This window comes from Cyanistes caeruleus, chromosome 17 (assembly GCF_971803275.1).
Source record: "Cyanistes caeruleus chromosome 17, bCyaCae1.hap1.1, whole genome shotgun sequence".
NCBI lineage: Eukaryota > Metazoa > Chordata > Aves > Passeriformes > Paridae > Cyanistes > Cyanistes caeruleus.
Window position 1 is genome coordinate 8926602 of NC_141717.1, and position 21525 is coordinate 8948126.

The 21525-nt window shown below is 43.0% G+C and overlaps 2 protein-coding genes across 10 annotated transcripts in view; one reads left to right on the forward strand and one right to left on the reverse strand.

The window, feature by feature from the left end:
- The first annotated feature begins 5 nt into the window (after positions 1-5).
- TMC5 (transmembrane channel like 5) overlaps positions 6-21525 on the forward strand; it is a 40497-nt gene continuing 18977 nt past the window's right edge. Inside the window, exons 1-8 of one of the 9 annotated variants that reach the window (XM_086854676.1) lie at positions 6-326; positions 3649-3847; positions 11472-11562; positions 11973-12071; positions 12673-12779; positions 16070-16191; positions 16732-16859; positions 18304-18403. The gene's annotated coding sequence lies outside the window, so the exon portion shown is untranslated. Of the gene's footprint in view, positions 327-3648; positions 3848-11471; positions 11563-11972; positions 12072-12672; positions 12780-14830; positions 15608-16069; positions 16192-16731; positions 16860-18303; positions 18404-18570; positions 18964-21525 lie in introns of those variants that run through there. The other 8 variants (XM_086854675.1, XM_086854677.1, XM_086854678.1 and 5 more) reach the window with 8 other exon arrangements.
- TMC7 (transmembrane channel like 7) lies at positions 88-14802 on the reverse strand. Its single transcript, XM_086854682.1, has 16 exons — positions 14649-14802; positions 14272-14512; positions 12035-12180; positions 11534-11701; positions 11260-11345; positions 10603-10745; positions 9925-10072; positions 8299-8469; positions 6639-6796; positions 5647-5764; positions 4870-4967; positions 4375-4558; positions 3704-3834; positions 3281-3436; positions 2417-2495; positions 88-1257 (listed from the first exon to the last, which is right to left on the reverse strand). Exons 1-16 carry the CDS (start codon positions 14698-14700, stop codon positions 1198-1200), a joined length of 2139 nt encoding a protein of 712 aa, XP_086710808.1. The 5' UTR covers positions 14701-14802; the 3' UTR covers positions 88-1197.

A 21525-nucleotide genomic window follows, 5' to 3' on the forward strand; every position in this document is an offset into this window, starting at 1 on the left:
CGGGCGAGGCGGGAACTGCGGCGGGAGCGCTGAGGGCGGGCGGAGGCGGCCCCGGCCCGGCCCCACAGCAGCGAACGCGTCAGGCCGTACCACAAACAAAATAGCGTTTATTGCTGGTTCATCTCGTTTAGATGGACACAGAAAACCTTCCAAAGCATCATATCAAAAGGATAGTGTCTCACATTAACTAAGAGCGGACTAAGGCAGATTTCAAACAATAAACGCAGTTTTGTACAGAAAATTCTTAACCACAATCTTTAAATAAAGGACTGTAGTAGCCTACAGGAACACAAAGCTTTCTGAGACACATGGTCCCAGCAGTTCAGGTAAGAGAGAGGAAATGTGAAATTAAAGGGTACTGACACACAGTATTACGAACCAATAATTTAACTCTCAAATATTCACATTTTAGAACACAAAGACCAGTAGTCAAAATGTTCATACAAGAATAAAACACAAATAATAATGACTTACAACATTAAAAAAAAAAAAGAAAGGCTCCTCCACAGCAGCAAGGCTGGTGCCCCAGCATTGCTGTGCCTGTTGGCTTTTTCCTACCCAGAGTGTTTATTCAGAGCTCTTTTATCAGCTTGTTTTCTCTGAAGCATTTTGTGACCAGCTATCCAGTGCTCAACTGCTCTTGCTGCTTTAGAGCAGCATAAATAGCAAACCCTCACCTCTCAAAATATTTAGAAAACTGATCTCAAACCCATGCCATATTTTCTTTTCCTTATGCATTATTTAAAAATACTTCCACACATACTTCTTTTTAAAACCAATACAAATGAAAGGCATTGAAAACATGTAAAACCATACCTTTCCCTTCTCTTGTGATTCTTATAGCATAATTTGTAAAAACAGTACAAAAGAGTTTCAGTTCTGATCATATTTTACCCAAACTCCCTGAAAAAATAGGGATGTAACAAATCCCAACATCCCTGAAGCTGTATCAAGCATTAAAGTATCCTTTTTTGAGCAGCTCTAACACAGTATAAATCAGCTGAATTTCCAAGTTTTGGAAACTTTAAGCCCCACTAACTTAAACAAGAAAGACTCAGACCACAAGCACCCATTCCACAGCCCACAGTCCCAGGGTGCCAGTCAGCTGCTCAGTTTTTAGGAGCTGCAAATGCTTCTGCTGTTATCTTGTTGTTCTGGGAATTTAATGAAGTCAAGTTCTTCTGGCTTTCGTGGTTTTCAAGGATACCTCCGAGCTTCTGCTATCTTTCTGCTCAGGAATATCTTGTCACGACTCATCTGGAAAGACAGAATAAGTATGACCCACATGAGCAGTGCTAATATAAGTCATCTACAACAGCTCATTTCTTCATTAGAAATAGGTGCACTCACCACATTGTACTGCTCCAGCACACTCTCGACTGCCTGAACAATTTCAAGTTTACAATGGCCTTGACTTAATTTATCTCACCTCAGGTCACACATTAACAGTTCTGTATTGAGCTTAGTAAAAACATCTCACACACCTCAAAATTTAAAACCATGCTTCCAGGAAGCTGAACAAGAGCAAGCAAACAAAAATAAAAAGCACGAAAGAATTTTCAGAATTAGCAGCTGATTTGTGAACCCTTCAGGAGGCAGGAAAGGCTTTTGTTCCTAAATTCCTCACTCCTCAAAAGTCTTCCCCCAGCAGTGTTTTTCTGCACACAGGTTGTTAAATGCCATATCTAAAAGAAGAACATACCAAGAAATGCACTATTTCATAAGAAAGTGAGAAATCTCACTACTGAGGCTGAGTTCTGACTCCAGCAGCTTGTCAGATCACAGCACACGAACGCAGCCAAACCTGGCAGTGGCTTTTCATGGCCACAAAGCAGCACTTCTGCACTGGCACCCTTCTCCAAAGGGCTGATTAGTGGTGACTTGTTTCACTTTCAGTACCTGCTCAAGCAGTTCTGGGCCTATGCTCAAGAGCAAGACCAGAAAAGATGCAGTAGAAATACAGGCCTGGAGGGAAGAGTAGGGAGTTGGGTGCCTGTTTGTGAGGGCAGAGAAGAAAACAGAAGTAGAGGTTGTGCAAGATGGTAGAGGGCACAGGAAACACAGGATTCAGGTTCTTCTTTGACAGAGAAAAAAACTCATGCAGATAAGTGAATTTAAACAAGGCAACAGATGAAAAACAGGGACACAGCTTCTCAGGGGCATATCTCTTGCATGTGTGCTGCCTGATATAACCAGACCTTGTTCTAGTTGCAGCTGAAAGAAAATCAACTCCACTGAGAAATACCACAATGCTTTGGCAATTTTTCCTGGGTAATTCGTAAACATCCTTCATTGTCTGTAGCAAACACCAAATACCCAGGAGGCTACGAAAACCAATATTCCTCTGCATGCTTCATTTCTGTACCCCTAAAGTTCTCTTTTTGTTGTGTCAATAAATTGTTGGGTCAGATCTTACCAAAACCAGTTGCTCTCTCAGCTGTTCAATCACTCGTTTGTGTGCTTGAGCCAAGGCAATAACACAGAACATAATGATGCTGTAAACAATAAACAAAAAGAGAGAACTTGAGATTTCCAAAGTACATAATAACAAGTTCAGTTCAGGAGAACACATAAACGCGTGCTACAGAAGGAAGGGCAGGATGGAGCCCAAAATAAGCCACAAGGTTTTTCAAGCATAGAGGTTTTAGAAATCATCAGGTGGTAATAAGGCTCCAAAATTTGCAACCAGTTTAGTTAAACTGAAATTTAAACTCAAAAAAAACCCTCCATTTAAACTTAAGGAAAAAAACAAAACATTTTTTGTTGGAAGACTGACCAGACACTAGAACAGAGTGTTGTGGAGTCTCCATATCTCTGGAGATACTGAAAATCTAACTGGGTATGGTTCCTGCTCTACTTAACCCTGATTTGAATAGGAGAGTAGGGTTAGATTCTCTCTACAGGTGACATCCAACCTTAAAAATTCTATGATTCTACACTGAATTTCATCTTACAGAATGACTGTTTTGGGAGCTTTATTTGTTTTTTCAGACTGGGGTTTGTGGATAGGAATTGTGATCACGGGGCTTACTGTACTAATTTGCAGAGGATTCACAGTTGACATTTCTGAGAAGGACGCTGTTGAGTATGGGATGTGCAAGAGGAAATGGAACAAAGCTGATGAGTGTGAACACATGGGTAAAGACCTAAGGGCTGAGGATTCATATGGGTTGTGATGCTTTTGACTGCAAATGGACAGTCTGGTCTAATAGATGCTCGGTATGCATTCACTAAGCAAGGAAATGAAGCTGCGTAAGTGAATCAGGTCTCTACTACTCACCAAAGGATCACAAAGAAAGGAACTGCAAAGGCTTCTGATGCCATGCCAAAAACGATCTGCGGCAGAGGTGTTGGAAACCCAAGTACTGTATCTGGAATAACTTCCCATGAAGTGTTAAAATTCCTGAATGGCCCACATGCCTTGGAAGAGGGGATACTGTCAAAGAAGCAGAATAGAAAGATGTTATACCAAAACATAAAATAATCCAGCACAAGACCAGCACCCATTTGGGGATGCAGTAAAAGTGTTTTATGTTTACAAAACTGTAATTTTTGTTTATATCAACTAAACTATAGGTTTATGTGTTATACCCTATATATTCTATAAATTCTATTAATCATTCTAAAGTTGTGTGTCTGCTTTTACAGAACTGACATCCTTAGCACAAGGGTCAACTTCACAGAACTTCAAATTGTCACTTACTGTGCTATGCTGACTCCCAGAGGGACAAATGCCAAGAGGAGCCCAATCAACAGCACCACCAGGAAGAAAAAGTTGGAACTTGATGCCCTTACAGGCCTTGCTGCAGGTTTGCATGTGTGTATCAAAACAATCTGAAGAGGCAAGGTGAGTAAAACTGTTACCAGTACATCTGCATAGACAGACACCCAAACATACTTCCCACAGCAACAGAATTTTCCATTCTCAAATGTGCCACCAGCTACCACACAACCACTTCCTTCGATGTGCATGGGCTGAGAAGAGCTAAGACAAGATTGCCTCACATTTTGGTACAAGTCAGTATCTCCTAATTTGTGTAAGAATTTGATCAGGAGGACCTCACACACTTGCAGAGTCAATGGACACAACAATTCAACGTATGATCCATGGCACTGCCATTGGCTTTGTCCCACACATCTGCACTGGATACATCCCCTCCTGCAAGACCTAAAGTATCAGCAAGAATTGGATGCACAGAAGGAGCTGTGTGGTCACTGAGCAAACCTTCTGATAGTCAGAAATCACATGAACATCCAACCCAGCTTGGATGTTCCATTTTGCTCCCAAACTTTTAGCAGTTTTGCAAAATTTTGTCCAAGCTCTAAGCTGTGTTGCTAGTACTCAGTCCTTTATCAACCACATGCTTTTATTACCTTTTTAACATAGAAGATGATGAAATATTTTATAGTTGCTATTGCAGGGAGAAATGGTGAAAAGAAGGTTCCAATCCAGCAAATAGTCTGCCCATAAATTATTTCCAGGACATTGTCAGAAATTACAAATTCCCGATATCCAAACCACTGAACCAGCTTGCAAGAGCAGTGAGTAACTAACAACCTGAAATCAAAGAATATTGTTAGTCCCAAATTGAAGTTGTAGAGCCTTGATGCATTCTAACACATTTGAAACACATAGAACTTAGCATTTAAGAATTAGACAACATAATAGAAAATGTCTGAAGAAAAAAGCTCTCAAATATTAAAACCTGTACAGACATCTGAATAGCAAATAGGTGCTCAAGCCACCAGAAATATGTTTATGCTTTATTTTAAAACTAGTAATTTGGTTAGAAATATGGGGAATTTAAAAGAAAGAAAATGTGTTTCATGTCATTTGTAAAAAGATGCTCAAAAAGCAGAGATACATACTTTCTAGGGAAGTCCACAAACAGGGCCACAGCAATAATTATAATAAAATCAAATATCGTCAGTTTGTACATTTCTTGCCCAACATCAGATTCCCAGCACTATAAAAACAAGTCAGGATAAACAAGATTAGCAGTCTAAATAAACAAGTGAAAAATTCGTCTATCACGAAAGCAATAACCATCACAGTTAGCATCATGAAGTTCAAATGCTATTAACTCAAATTTCTAAAATATTCAAATGTTTCAATGTTCCCGAGCCAAGTTTTTCACTTTTTCTTGTTTTTTGTTTTGATTTTGGTGTTTTTCTGTGAGGTGGGGGGGGGGGGTGGGGGGTGGGGGGGGTGGTTGGGTGTGTTTGGTTTGGTTTTGGTGGTTGGGGGGTTTTTGTTTGTTGGTTGGGTGGTTTTTTTGGGGTTTTTTGGGTTTTTTTTGGTTTGGTTTTTTTTTGAGGAAAACCCTCAAAAGCCTTAGTGCTGCAAAAGGCAGTAACACAATGTCTCCAAAACACAGCTACCTCAGGCAATCCTCATGGAGGACAGAAAGTCTAGCTAAGGAATCATCTGCCCCTGGACTAGTTCTAATCTGAGTTTTAGATGCACAAAGGATACATGTGTAACAACTATACTGGTTTGCACTGAGCAGTGGGAATCAACACCACATACAGCATGAACGGCAACCCCAGGACTGATACTGAACACCTCTAGACAAGCAGCTCTCATGGAAAACAAATCTCTGTTCACAAGCTCAGATGATTAATGACCAAGATAAATCTGCTTACAGGATAGAGTTTGTAATTGTATCCACAGGGCTTACACTTGTCACTGCCACAACTGGAGATCTGACTCCACAGTGAGAACAAGAGAACACCAATATTGGCCAACCGCACGAAGACACACCTGGAAGAAAGGCAAAACTTAATTTCAAACATGCCAAGAAATTGCCATGTTAACACTTGGCTCACTTTTAAGGCTCACAACCTTGTACAGATGTCCAAGGAAGCCTTAAAACAAATAATGGTCATGCAGGCCTTTAACAGGGCAGCCAGCCAGATAATAAACACATTTCTTTCCTTAGTAGTAAGTTAAAATTGCTTTTGACCTTCACAGATTTAGGCTACAGTCCCTTGTTTCTTTTCCCAGTAGCATTCCTAGAGCAGTCATTTCAGTTGCAGATCTTGATGCTGCAATGGGTTGCAATTCCCTCAGGTACAGTTCTGTGTGCAGCATTTCCACTTCATGTGGCTTCAGACCTTCTGAGACACTTGGCCAAATCAGAAATACAAAGCATGGACTTTCAGAGTTCAGGTGCTTCAAACCCAGATCTTACTGCTTTAAGCAGTCAAACACCAACTCTTACACTGAAGTATCTTTCTTCCCAAAACTTTTAACTTCTGCCTTGAGCAAAGCTGTGCTTCCAGTCACTGCTGTACACACAGATTTGCTCATTCAGGGAACTGCTGTGCAAAAGCAGTGAGTCCACAGCTCTGCAGCCACAAGTTCTCTCCTGACTATTTATTCAGGTTGAAGATGTCCAGACCACACAGCTAAATGGGACCAAGACAAAAATTTGGACACTGAGATGATTGCATTACACTGTCATCAAAACACATTGTTCCCAGCTTTAAAGTTTCCTACTAAACATAGGCCAAACAATGCCTCCTTGGTTTCTAGTGCCAACTTCACTGCTTCCTGATGTTTCAGTTTACAATATATTTATCCTACCAAGAACAAACTGTTGAAACATCAAAGGCCACAATAAAAACATCTTTACCTCAAGAGTGTCAGTTTGATTTCAAAAGCTGGCGTATAGTCTTCAAATCCAATGAGAAATGAGAAGATCAGAGGACCAATGAAGTTGGCCAGTGTGATCACCATTGAAGGCAAATACTGGACTAAGAGATTAACCTGGGAGTTCGCATTGTTAATGTTCTGCAGAAGAAGAGATGAGAGAAACATAATGCTTAGAGAAACACACCTTCCTGAGCGTGCTGTCTCCAGCTACACACCAGCCTGCTTTGTCCAGGATTCAGGTAGCAGCTTCAGGCTCTGGCTTCATCCTCCACCAACATTTGCACTGGGCAATAGGAATCAACAGCAGGTTTAACATGAATGGCAAACCCAGGGCTGATTCTGAATACCTCTAGACAAGCAAGTTTCACGGAAAACAAATCTCTATTCTTTATACAAGCCTGGTCACTGCTATCTCTGCAGTTTGCTGCTACACACCCTTGCTTTTTCCTGCTCTCTTTACCAGGAACTCCCTTCCCTGCTCAAAGCTCCTGTTTAGAGGTTCAACTCATCAAGGTTTGTGTATGACTGTTACTAGCCAGCACCAAGGCTACGTTTTACAACTATTCCAAGTGCAGACACTTTTCAATTTATTCTTTACTCTGGAGCCAAGCAGCTTCCCTGACTTTCCTACTATCCTGACAAGCTCCTCTAACTGCTCATTAAGACAAGGTCAAGATACCAACCCTTCTACTTAAAGCCCACAGTAAGTGAAGCTGTTCTTGAAGTTGTTCAGTGTTGTGCAGTCCTCTTCTCTGCCCTCAAACAATACCTCTGACATAAAAACTCATTTAGCTCCCATTTCCTGCTTCTGCCTGTGCAATCCTGGCAGTTTACAGAAATTCAGAGTTAGGTCCACCTAACTTTGCACAACTTTCCTTGTGAACAGCTAAGTCCATCACACCAGCAACTTACACAGGGGAGAGAAAAATTGTGGTCCCCATTTCTACCAGACAAATCAAATCCTGGGGTCCTACAGAGAAGTCAATTATTTTTGTGAGGCTGTCAACAGAGTAACCAGAAGCTTGTCTGCTTTGTTCTGCTTCTGAACCACTCTTTCCATCTGCTTATCCTGCCGGAGGTGAAACCCACCCAACCTGATCCTTTCTGCTGGTGATGAAGGAACCTTTGCTTCTGAAAACTGCTGTGTTCAAAGCCTTCCTGTTTCTCCACACAGCGGTAACTCAAGCCATAAGACAGATCATAATCTTCACTCTGTCTTCCCCTGAAGTGCATTCTTGCAGTTGACAGTGAACCAAATCATGTGAAACTGATGATGATGAAGTTTGGTTTAAGCAGGTCACTTCTCCCAGGCAGTTCACTGCCCAGACCCAGCAGATCACAGTGTGGTGAGCAGAGTTACAAGGGAAGGGTAGTGAGGGCTGCTCTTCTTACCAGCTCCAAGACACTCCACACTGAAGCCTCTGCAGCAATGGGAGACATTACTGGGGAGGCATTTTTGGCTCATGGTTCTTGACCTTTCCTGCTCTCATCTACTAAAAAAAATTGCAAGTCTAGAAAGCATTTTCAGATCCCTCCATGAAAAGTGCTATATTAAGATACTTGACTCTTTCACAATAGTTCCTCTTGCTGTAATCACCAGCCTTCACCAATTCTGTCCTAGTGTCATTTCTTATACTCACACTGGAGTTTTCTTGAGAGAAGGCAGTTACTCTATAAATAGAGTAAAAACATCCTGATAAAATGGCAATGACAATTATATTTATAAATATTCTCAGAGAATAGATGCGTAGCTTTTCTTCCATTGTCCTCTCAGCTATTTTTTGTTTCAGTTTTTCTTCTTGTAAGTCTGTCTACAAAGGAAAGAAAAAAGAGATGCAGTTTTTTGGTGCAGCATACAACACTAAACACCACGTCTTCTACCCCTGAGAAATGCAAATCTGTAGCTTGTTCTACTCCAGCGCCCGCCCAAGTACACAGAACTTTTTTTTTGTCTTTCCTTTGACAAAACAGCTCCATGCAGGAATGGAATCCCCTGTGTGCTCAGCCTCCTCAAGCTGAGGGCACTGTAGCCAAAGAAAAGTGTCCTGCAATCCTCTTATCTCTACTGTATCAGTAACGCATTTCCTTGAAGACAGACAGTTTGCCTGTTCTTGAGAGAGACTGAGCTCATCTTGATACTAAACTCTGAAATGGGTAAACCAGTCACTCATCTCATTACTTCTGCAGGTAAGTACCCAGCCCTCACTACTATGGCTCAAAATTCCTTTTACTCTTTGTGAAGGAAATTGGGGGATGGCACTGAAAGAAAGAAGTACAATCTTGAGCAGCTTGCCATGCAAACTTGGTGTATTTCACCTTAACTGACATGAAAATACATTATCTCCCGTGAAGACAGTTTAACCTGTGAAAACCCACATTAACACCCATATGAGCATATTTTCTGAGGACTTATGTCCATCAAACAGTAATATTAAGGGGCTAGTTCTTCTAAGATGTGTGTTCTGGAGGCAAAAGTGTAGCAAGTGAAGGAGATTCTGATTGGTTCTGATTGGTTCTATGATGAAAAAAGAAGTTCTAGTGAACTTTACTAGAGAAGAAAGCAACTCACTGATTTATGAACTCTGTAATTACTGCTTTGTGGTTTGAAGTGGAAGCATCTTCTCAAATGTAATTTTTTCACTACACAAATCTCTGCTTCCAGTGTACAGAGAACAAAAAGAAGGTCCTTGTTTTACCAAAAGAGCCTTTCAGACTCTTTTCCGAGCTTTATGATTTGGGAAATCTACAGCTGCATCAGCAGTTTGTATGTGCATGTATGCCAGATACCTAGTGAAAAGCTTTCAGTGTCTTCTTACAGCAACAATACTCTCAAACAGCACAAAGAGCACAATCTGAGTTTTATTTCTCCCCAAATTACTGATTACTGCACTGTACACTTAAACCCCAGGACTCTCATACTGATTCCTGCAGGGTTCTGGCTGTGGCTGGGACAGCTTTTCCTGTTGGACTACGCAGAAACTAACACAGGAAGCAGGACTGGAGTGTGAGGAAGAGGCAGATAAGACAAGCAGCTAACAGGCTGGCATCGGTCCCCAGTGGATGGGGGAAGGGTACAACATTGTGCCTTCTCACTTTGCACACAACTCCAGCTACCTAGAAAGCATGCAAGGGTATGTGGGCTGCACCCTCAAAACAAGCTACTTCAATCTTTCTTAACTTTATTCCCTTATCTGCAAAATTACACGTATCTCTTTTTCTGCCATCTTAGCTGTATGAAACCATAATCACAAAAAGAAGTTGCTCACCTGGATCTCATATTGCAAGCTGCGATGTTTCAGCCGGGCTGCACTTGGATCTGTAATGCAGAAGTCCCAGCCTGCAAAGACTTTGTTAGAGTAACTCTGAAATGGATCTGCATCATGCACTAAGTTCTGCTTAAAGCCTTCCACAGACCTAGAGAAAAATTCATGGGAAGATGTATTTTATGCACAAGAAAAACACACACAAGCAACCTGGCTGATCAAAGAGTAAATGACCCACTCTGTGAGCAAACTGTCACCTTTGCTTAGTGCCAGCCAGTGTCTGGGACACTTTCAGTGTGAAATTCTGCAGCAGCTGACCCTAACTGATACAGGTTATTCCCACCTGCACTTCACAATCACTCCTTCTCACCTCACCCAGACACAGCAAAGGAAACTGAGACAGCACAAATAAAACTCCATCAAAATCCCCTAAAGAAAATCCTCCAACAAATTCAGTATAGTTGAGGGGCTTCTGCTTATGTATACATATGAAAACCTGATACTTCAAATTGTTTGCTGTTTCCCAAGCACACCAAAGGCTTCTGCGGTACTGCATGGTCAGGCAAAAGATTCCCCATTTCCACATAAACAGCTCCAGAATACAGCATGTTCCCTTCAAGCAGGAATACAATGTAAACTGTGCAACAAATAACAGTAAAAAAACAACACCAACATCTTTACCTCTTTATTATCCAGATGAAACTTAAGGCAAGGTAGATAAATGTAGCCAGTAGATATGCAAGAGGCAAGTTGTACTTGACACTGAGCCATGTAGCATCTATTGAGTAATAGCCATAAAACAAACTTGTCACTTCAAGGAATCCCTGTGAAAATGAAGTTGAAATAGAATCTGTAACAGCAGCAACAACTGCCCCATTAAATCCAACCTGGCAATAAGCAATCGTTTAATAAATTTAAAATTAGGGCCCCCAGCAAGCTACAAGTCTGTAGCTTCTAAACACTGCCATTGCCTCTACCAAACTGTAATGCAGGCACTGTGTGCTTAAAATCCCTCCCCTCTCCAATCAGAGGATTGTATGATATATGAGGACACAGACACTGGGACCCTACACAGAGAGCACAATAGGCAGTGTGCTCCAGAATAATAAAGGGTAGCAGCTGGAAAGGAGAGGCACAGGCTGCAGCACGTGGCCAACCAGGCCTTGTGGTCGCTCAGTAAAAGTCAGTTTGAAAACTGCCTGTCTCAGAGATAACATACCCCACTGATGCATGTGCCTTACCATTTCTCAAAATTTTCAATTTTCATTCCAAAAGTAGTTTTTTGGGTTTTTTTACATTTTTAATGCTACATGAGAAAAAAAAAATAAAATTACTTACAGTGCCACTGAGCAAATCTTTGAGGTAAGTAAAGAAGTAAACAAGTCCCTTATTACCACTAGGTTCATAAACTGTGCAGACATCCTCTGTCAAAAAAAAAAAAAAAGGCATGAAAAGTCACTCAAATGGTAATGCCCACTGAACTGAAAGATCATGTTAATTCAAACATGCCACATTCTTATAAAAAGGCTTTCCTTTTTTTTTCTGGGCAGTGGAGAAGAAGCTGATGGAAACGGGGAATCTTACAACAGCTGTACATAGAGAAGATGTTTACCTATGTTCTTTGGAGAAATGTAAGCAGAGGTACTGTTGAATATTCCATATTTATACATTATGGTGGGAAGAATAACAACACTGAACATCAGGATAAAAATTATAAAGTTCAGCAGGACCAGAAAGCGCAGGAAGGAGAAGTAGGACTGGATGCCAGTACCAAATTTCCCTGGGAATAAAAGAAACACGTGTCAATAATTAAGATGATAAAAGCATTTAAAATACAGCAAGAGCAGATTACAAAATCAGTTTCACTGAACTGAAGTACTTTGAAGTACCACAGACTTTTAACAACATAACTGAAATTCAGGTGGACATATTAATAATTTTTTCCAATATATTTCCCTCTACCATAGCACGGATTTTACATTCAGCAATAATAAAGGAAGAAAGTAACTTCTTAAGCACATATAGTTATATCTGAAACTATGCTCACACAGGTGAAACTGCCAACAACAGAAGCAACTTTCCAGAGGAGAAATGGACATCAGACAAGAAATACCTTCTATGCTGTGAATATCATGTCGCCAAAGCACCAGGTAAGATGACAAGCCCTTGACTTCACTGAGTGCTTTTTTAAAGGATTTACTGCTAGTTCTTCTCCACTTCCATCTAGATAAATTCTCTGTATCAGCCTGCTGAAAGTCCCTAAGAATCAAGAAATACAGTTACTGAGCACAAGCAATAGTTTTTCACTCCACATAACAGGATGGAGCCTGCCTGCAGCCTTCAGGGGGTATCTACAGTAACATCTCCCCCTCTGATCCTGCCAGTAATGGCAACATCAACTTAATTCAAATAGGGCAAGCTTTCTCATGAAAAACACTCACCTCTCTTGGAGAAAAAAAAACCCAAACCAACAATTGAAAACGACAGCTTTTTGAAAAATTTGTTGGAAACTGCCAATTCAATGAATTCGATAAAATATTTTTTGCCAACATCTCTGGGGATGCACTGTTCTAATAACAAGCTGCAAACAAAAATTGAGAATATGCCACTGTCTGTAACTTTTAACTACTCACTTGTGGATTTTCATACTGTATTAATACATTTGCATTTTAAAATTTGCTGTGTGGTCAGCAACAGCATCAAGTAGAATCCTGACTGTCTCAGAGTTTTCATTTTGTTGCTTCTTTTAAGAAACCTTAAACCAGATAAAACTTCACAGAAACATTGCTTGAAAATGGACTCGTATGCAGCAAATTGTGTTCCAGCCTCTGACACCACAGAAGAAGAGCAGCAGTTAAGTAAGTACCCATGAGGACACAGTGCTGGGGTACCAAGGTTTCAGTTTAAAAAGACTTGTACTCAACCCGACTCATGTGCCCAAGGGATGCACTGCCATGTGTGCTCTGTGTTGCCTGTTTCCACATCCTTCCAGCATTTTGGCAGGAAGTAAAATTAAACCTATACGAACAATCAGACAGGCAGCAGATTACCTCAGCTTTAAGAGCAAATACACCTCCTCTCCAGAGATTTCATTCTGTGGAAACTACAGGCTGCAGTTTGCAGCTTTTTAAACTCTGCAGAACTGTCTGGCTCATGTTCGGTTTGCATTTTAAACCGAAGCGTGGGCTGCATATTCATCTGAGTTACAGAAGTTGAGTGTTCAGCTCTCAGGACGCTTATGCCAAGCACTTTGTGCTGGCAGCTGCTGCACAAATGCAGATCACCGATCTGTAGAAGTGCCAAGAAGCCCCACCAGAATTTCTCAGCGCTAACATGTGTAAACAAGCCTGGGACATTGCAACTCCACTTCTCCCTCCAGTTCCTTTTTCTTTAAGAAGTGAACTTTAGATACCCAACTTCAAATAAAAGTTCAAGGTATTGAGCACTTTCCTTTACCGTGACCTAGATCTTCTATTGTTTCCTGTGTACAGGCTATAGGATTAAATGCCAGGGTCAGGCTGCTTGCCACTGCTCTTGCAATAGAGTAGTTCTTGTTCTCTCTGGAGTAACAGACATGAATTGTACTTCTCTCCTGCTTCATAACTAGAACTACAACGTACCTGATTTAAAGGTGCAGCTGTTCTCTGACAGCGCAAAACCACATCCTATATCCTCTGTTCTCACAGCAGCTTTCAGCCCAGCAGCGAGACATGAGACAACTACCGCTGAAATCCAGGCGGGGCAAAGCAAGGTCTTTGCAATCCCTCCCTTCGGGGGTTACCACCAGGGGGGCAGGAACGCCGCACAGGAAAGAGTCATTTAAAAAGGAATGGGGCGGGGGGAGAAGATAAAAAGAAGCAAAGGTCCTGGGAAGCTTCCTATCCACTGTACAGAGCCACAGCAGAGAGAGCACACTGCATTGTGTTAAGGGCAGCTAAGCACACTCAAGAGCAGCAGCACTCGCATAGCAACGGCGGGGGTGTTTATACAGATAACTCACAGGGACCCTTGAAAGCACAAAATCCTTTGTGAAAAAGAAAAAAAAAAGCAGCAAAAAATCAAAACGTAAAACAGTGAGAAACACGTTTGCTTGCTACAGGTAATTCTCAGTTTTGACTAATTTCTTCCAATTCAACCTACTTCTGCCCCCAGTCAGCGTCTCCCTCGTGCCTGCCAAGAGCACTCGGGCACCTTCTTGTCAGAATCACATGCCACAGGCTGAAACAGATACAGCCAAACCCAGTTCTGCTTCAGCTTTCCAGCGCACCTGGGCTGTGTTTAGGAAAAAGTCATTTAAAAACAAACAAACAAGCAAGAAACAATTCAAGGAAGAAACGAGTGAAGATTAACCTTATTCTCCTCTTCTCCGCCATGCACCCCGGGTGCCCTCTGGCAGGGCGAGCAGCCAGTCCGCCTGTCTCCTGCAGCCGCTCCCGGGCCGCGGTCCCGCGGCTGCCGGCGGTGCCCAGCGCGGCCGGCCGGTCCCCATGGGTGTCCCCGCGGCGCCTCCGCATCGACTGGCAGCTGGGCAGCTCCTGCAGGAACCCCACAGGTGCGGCGCCGTGCGGCTCCTCGGCAAGGAAAGAGAGCCCTGCGAGGGAGAGACAGGGGCTGCGGGTCGGGGGTCGCCGCACCAGGGCGGCCGGGCCCCCGCAGCGCCGCTCCCTCGCTCCGCTCCCGTCCCGTCCCTCCATCCCCCGCCACCTGCGGGGGCCCCGCGTCCTCACCGCCGCTGTCCCGCTGCCAGCCCGGCCCCACGGCAGCCCCCAGCCCGCTCATGTCTGCGGGGGAAGCCGGAGCCGTTTCCGGGCGCGGCGGGGCCGTGCAGCGGTGGCTGCCGGAGCGGGGCAGGCGGGCGGGGTGAGGCTGCCCCGGGGCCGCCTTCCCTCGGGCCCCGCCCGCCCGGGATGGCGTCTGGGGGCATCAGAGTCTTTCTGTTCCTCTTGCCCCGGGCTGGTTTTTAACCTTCCATGGAGATACACGGCAAGGTGCAAAGGCTCCTGCCACCAGCCCACCGCCTCCGCTAGAAGGGGCTCACGCAGCCCGGGTGCGGAGCTGGGGGTGCTGTGGCTGCTGAGCATCTCTCACCAACGTTTGGCTTGGAAATAAGTTTTGTTTCAACGTCTTCCGTCTGCATTAACTGCCTGTGCTGGTGTCGGGTGCTGTAAAAACTTACAAACTCCAATACTTGGTCAACTCTCATTGAGTCACGAGCCCAAACTCACAGCTTATTCTGTGATCCGGTGGCCCAGGCTGCAGCGGAAACAACACAGCTTTACTCTTGAATGGGAAAACTTGGTGTGAACTGAAGGAAGTAAAGTCAGTAGATGTTGACTCTTTTTTTCCCATCTGAGAGCAAGGGTGGGTTTCGTGTGAACTTCTAGTAAACGTCTCAGAGAGACTTATTTCTTGGAACAATTCTTGCCTTTTGTTTGAAAATAATAGTATGTGTGACAAATAAGGAAATGATACCCCTAGAAGTCTCAAAAGCCTTACATGGTGGAGGAAAAAATAATTTCTACCCTTCCTTACTTTATTCTACTGATAGTTAAAAGATAACCAGCTTTTTCTGAACATTCTTCATGCACTTTCTGCAATAGTTTTTAAAAAAGTCATTTCTAGGCTTCAGAATGCTGAAACAGACACAAATGAGCATGCTTCTGTTAGCTGTGTGTCATCAGTTCAGGTATGTGATTTTCAAACTGCTAGCAATAAGAATTTATGTGGGTAATTTGTTTTCATAATAAAACTATAAAAAGTTGTTGATAAAAATAAAAGTTCTCAAAGTAATTTAGATGTACATGTTTGTAATCTGTGTTACCAGCAGAGGTGAAAGGTATATCTTAAGGGGAATTGTTGTGTAATACGGAGACATGGAATTAAAGCACAGCAACTTCCTTATTGCACTGAATGACTTAAAAGAAACAAACAAAGAAATACACTGTGGAGGTGTTCCTGCCTTCATGCTGGCAGGTTTGTCTTTGGTTTGACTTGATCTCAAAAGTTGCTTCCAGCCTTGATGGTTCAATAATTCTCTAACTAATATGGATTTTTAGCTATTTTTTATGAGAACAAGCTGTAACTTGCCCTTATCCTTCTATAAGTCACTCTAGAGGCAAATTACTTTTTCCCCTTCTCCTTTTCACAGATCTCCAGGATGGTTTTTGCCAGGTGGGATTTTTTGTATACCAAAGGCTAATGCTGCGAAAGTGTAGCAGGATCAGGATGGTGGTAACATAGCTGGACACCTCAGTGATATAATTTGCACAGGTGATTGTAGTTCCTTGGTTGAGTGCCACATTTCATGGAATTCATTTGAACAACTCCCAGCTGATCATTCAAAAAAACTCAGGGGATGGAAAATAAAACCCCTCAGCAGCATTCTTGAAAAATCATGTAGTGTTGTTGAGCATTCGTGCTGAGCGTGTGATTCATGTTCTGGATAAGAATGTGCATTTGTACTCACTGCTACTGGTGCTTTGAAGCCACCCAAGCATGGGCTGTCTTTGTGTGGCCCTAAATAGGAATATTTATGGGGTAAAGCTGCCCTGGGATGTCATCTGGGGTGGCAGTTTCACTTTTTATTTATGGGGTTTTTTTGCCACGAAGAATACAAAGAGGAAAGGTGAATAATACACTCGAGGTTAATTAGACTCTTTCTGAAACTCTATATTCTAGAGAAGTATTGTGTTAATGATCCCATGAGAACAAATTTAAATAAAGATTGGAGGAATTGAAACAAGATTGACTTCCTCAGGAATTTTGTGAGAACATTCTCTAATATTTTTTTTTTTTTTTCCTTTGAGAAAGCTTTTAAGACACTTGGAAATGTTTCAACTAATTTTATGGATCAAAGTAATTCCAGGTGGAAAAACAGGAAGACAGACAATCTGAGGAGAGAATGGATCAGAGCACAACAGTCACACTCAGGGAGTGCAGTAAGTTCCACTTGTACACCATTTGTCCAGTGCTCCTTATCCACAAGATCTCAATCTGTGCTGAGCCAGTGTCACATTCTTTCTTCCCAGGATGCTGGATCCATCTGTCACTTTTAACAACACCATCCATTTCCAGGACAATTTTTCTTTTGTATGGTTCATCTTCCTAATGACTCAGCTCAAAAATCCTTCTAAGCATTCAGGGAATTTCGGAGTGATTGCTTTAATTTTTGGGGGTATCTCATGTTTGACTACCCAGTGCCTTGTGCTGTGGCCTGTGCATTGTGCAGGCAGCTCTGGGTCAGTACAGGAGATCTGCAGGTCCTCTGCAGCCATGCCAGGAATGTTGCTTTGGGCAAAATGTAATCTTAAAGAAGCATTAGAAAACTTCACTTAAGTCTATGTAGAATGTGTCTGGTACAGGATAAACACATTTTACTGAGTTCAGGAGCTAGAAAAGCACTAGTCATTTGTTAAAAGTGATTGTCAGCAGTTACACCAGCACAGTTTCTGAACACAGAGCAGATTGATTTATTACCAGTTCCCTGCTGCCATTAATCCAAAGGCTGATGGGGTATTTTTCATTTGTTTGTATTTTTAGTCTTGCTGACCAGAGAAGTTACTTAGGTATAGTTGGTAGAAGTTTTAAGATGTGTGGTTTTCTGGGGAGATAAAATATGCAAAAATGGTGTGACAGGTTATATCAACACAAAAGCAGCTGGGGGTCTACAATCTATATTATTAATCTATATTAACAACAAGGAAAAAGGCAATGGGCAGTCCACAGGTCTGGGCAGCAGAGCCAGTCCTTTCCTTACCCTGTTTCCTGCCCAGTCTGTGCCCACCCCAGTGGTGGCTGTTTGGGCCCTCATTCATTTTGAGGATGCTCCTGCTCCAGAGGAGAGCCTTGGCCTTTGGGAAGGGCCCTGGGAACACCCTGTCAGTGACTGTAGTGTGCTGGGGTATCCCTGAGTCCAGCTGCAGTGGAGTGGGTGAAGGTGAAGCAGGCATCCCTGCTAAGCTGCTTTGGGATAGAGATTCCTGTTAGAGGAACCACCCCAACACTTAGCTGGCTTCTCTGTGTTGCACCCTGCCTGGTGCTCAGCTGGAGCTTTGTCCAATCCGTAGTTTTTCATACCTCTGCATGAAATGGGAAAAGGAAGGGAAAGGAGAAAGGCAAGAAAAATCGGTATCTCTGTGTCAGACTAAAGGAGAAGTTCCTTCTGGTCCATGCAGAGCTCAGGAAGGGTTGGTATTAAACTCCCTGTCCAGGAACTGCGGATTATGCTCTCTACTAGAGCAAACTAATTTTTCACTCTTAGAAGAGCCCCCCTTTAATTCAAGTAAAAATGTAAGATTATCCCTTAGCTCTACAAATGATTAATCCAGGGATAAAGGTAATGTGTCCTGTGTCTGAAAACTGTTTGTCTCTTTTTATTGTGAGGTTGTTGTTATCTCAGGCCAAAAGAAGCATGTGTAAGTTCATGGGAGGAGAGCAAATATCTTGGAGCTCAAACAGAAACATAGCAAAGTGTCCACGGCAGGTAACAGCAAAGGACTTGCGGGGTTGTTTTTCTGTCTCTTGAGCTGTACAAGCAGGACCTCAGCTCTCCTTTCCGGTGGAGTGTTTCTGTGCACGGGGAAGGGGAAGGGGATCCCCCGACACGGGGATCGAAGGCGGCAGCGGGCGGCGGGAGGAGCGGGGCGGGGCGGGGCGGGGGCGGCTCCCGGGCACTTGGAGCGGGAGAGCCGGGGCCGGGCAGCCTCTCCTGGCGGCCAGGTACGGAGCGAGGTAAGCAGCCGCGATGGGCAGCCCTGGGGCTCCGGGTCCCGGAGAGGCTGGGCAGGTGCCTGCCGCTTACAAACGGCTGCTGCTCATTTCGAATGATGGAACCGTAAGGGCCGGGCTGCGGGCATGTCAGGGAGGCACTCGGCTTCTGCTCGCTGGAATTCACCTGCCCAGAGCGGTGCCCGGAGCTTGGTGTCAGCCCTGCTGCACGAACGGCGCCTCACAGCTTTATCGCCCCCTTAGTCACATCCGAGCTTCCTCTGCCTTTAGCTGCAAGGGCTGGTCCCGTGGGAGAACCAGCCACATTTCCTCGAGGTATTTAGCTAGTGTGTCATTCTTCTCTCTGAGGTGTGGCACCAGCCTGGCTGGGATCACAGCCTAGAGCGTGACATTTCGCTTTGGTTGCTTGTTGGTGTCTGCTAGCTATGCTAGTGAATGGATGTGGCACTGTATTTTCCGGGTAGCAGGCTGTGAGTTTTTCCTGTTACAATAAGTAACGGGAATTTGTATTAAATGGGTGGGGAAAATCTCGGGCTTCAGTATTCGTGTTCTTTGTGGTCCTTCCCTCTGTCACTCCCTCAAAATACATAGACTTACTATTTCACCTGCAAGGCCTGAAACGTTTCTGGGCAGAATACTTAATGTACATCTAAAAGCCTAGTCTTCGTGTCCTGGGTTTTATTGCTAAGGCTCTGTCATTACCAATGCCCTGTTAGTAAAGCAAACCTGCAAGCAGTGGCACTGCACGGGAGCTGTGCTGATTTCTGCTCCCCCTGAGTGTCACCACTGTCTCCTCTGCCAGCCCTGCCACCCTCGGCAGCCTGATCCTGCTCTGGGCAGCAGAAGCAGCCGGTCAGTGGCTCCAGAGCCACATTCGAGGTGTGCTGGTTCAGGTGTGGATGTGTGTTAGTCCCTGCCCGTGTGACACAGCCCTAGGGCAGGATGAGGGTAGCAGCAGGCTGCAGGTACTGAGGAATGGAGTTGAAACGGCACCTGTGCTGGGCTGATATGTCAGTACTCCAGCCAAAGCAATTGAACTCTTATTTTTTTTTGTAGTTTTGGTTTTAGTCTTTTGGTGCTTTTTTGTTTGTTTGGTTGTTTTTTCCCCCGAGGTAAGTTGGTCAGAAAGACTTTTTTACCTTGGAAAGTGATGAAGTGCTGAGGTGGTGTGGTATGGCTATATGGGCAGGTATAAGAGGAGCTGGAACTTTACAGTGGTGTCCTCTTCATGTATTGGTGAAAAAGTCTCTAATTGCCACTTGTATAGTCTGTAGGTTGTGTATGTTCGTTACAGAATAGACTCTTAACATGTTAATAAGGCTGCATTGGGTTTTAATGGAGCTGGATTTTGTTGGGAAAAAAAAAACATCCTGTTTATGTGAAATTGTTTGTCAAACAATTTGAAAACTGCACATAAGGATTTTGACAAAACCAGTTCTCTTCTTTTGACTGATTCCCCCTAGCAATGTTCTAGTTTCTTGCTAGTCCCAATATTCAGTCAGATAAACTTTTTGTTTTCCCTCAGGCTCCGTTAAATGCTGCTTGTGTAAATAGTAACAGGACAACAATATCCCAACAGGAAGTTAAGCCAGAAATTATAAACAGAACAATGCCCTTTTTCAGTCCAAGATCCTTGAGTGTGTGTAAACCCGTTTATTATCCAAAATGATCACATGTGAAGTCTTCATAAGCTTTTTCACTCAAACTGATGATTGATACTTCTGTAACTGATACTGCTCATTAAAGTACAATTTGCAGGTTGCAAGTTGAGAGGTATCCATTGCAAGTGCAGAATAAACAGAGCTTTCTTTTAAGTCAGAATTGCTTTAGTAAGCAGTACCTTCTAATAAGCCTGGTGTTGTTGGCTGCCTTTCCACTGAAAGCAGAAAAATAATTCCAACCAGCTACTCAAAACTCACTTCTTTTTCTTGTAAGGAGTTATCTCCTTCATATAGAAGTAGCTGATAGTGTTGGTTAATAGACTTAAAAAACTTGTTTTGCAAGGCAAGATTTAGTCCTGCTAAATACAGAGAACGTGACAGTCTGCAGTTTGGAAATTGAGTCACAAGACTGACTTGCACTGATACAAAATGATTCTTGCTTCAGCCCTTTTTTCCCTCTAAGGGACAGACTATGAGCTAGGTAATATTTTTCAAGGGTTAAAGAAGTAATGTAGAGTTCTGTTTCGTATTCTTGCTAACCTTGCCTTTGTCTGCCAAGTATACTGTTCTTGCTCTTCAGTTGCCTCTCTCTAATTTTAATAGTTATATATCTCAGTGCTTATGATTTTCCCAATGAATTAAGTTTGCCCTTGCAGTCAGAGTTAGGAGAATAAAAGCAGCCAACACAGAAAGTTGTTCTCAAAGGAACCTTCAGGGCAAGAATTACATTATCCAAAGTCATTGTCAAGTGTACTTCAGTCCACAGGAATTGTATATCTGTGGGGCCTTTTGGGTGGAGAAGCAGGGATGTGTGTGGTAGATGAGGGAGAGTACAGTGAATTTCACAGAATTAATGAAGTATCTGGACTTTCACCCATTCCCTTTATGCAAAAACTCTATGTGCCTACATTAATAACAATTTACTAAAGTGACATGAAAATTTAACTATGTATTGTAACAATTTTCTAGATGTTTCTGGGGCATGTTTATAATACAGATTTCTAAACTCAGGTGAAGAAGTAGGAACCTGTCTGGGACATTGCATGCACAAAGTAGCTGGCAGTTCTTGCCCAAAAACTTTATCTAAGCAACCACAGGTGATGCAAAGGGTTTAACTTGTAAGGAAAGTGAACACGAGGAAAATAATGTCATCTTACTATGTTATGGGGGAATTACAAGAGGAATGTTAAATAGAAGGGATAAGGTAAAAAAGTGA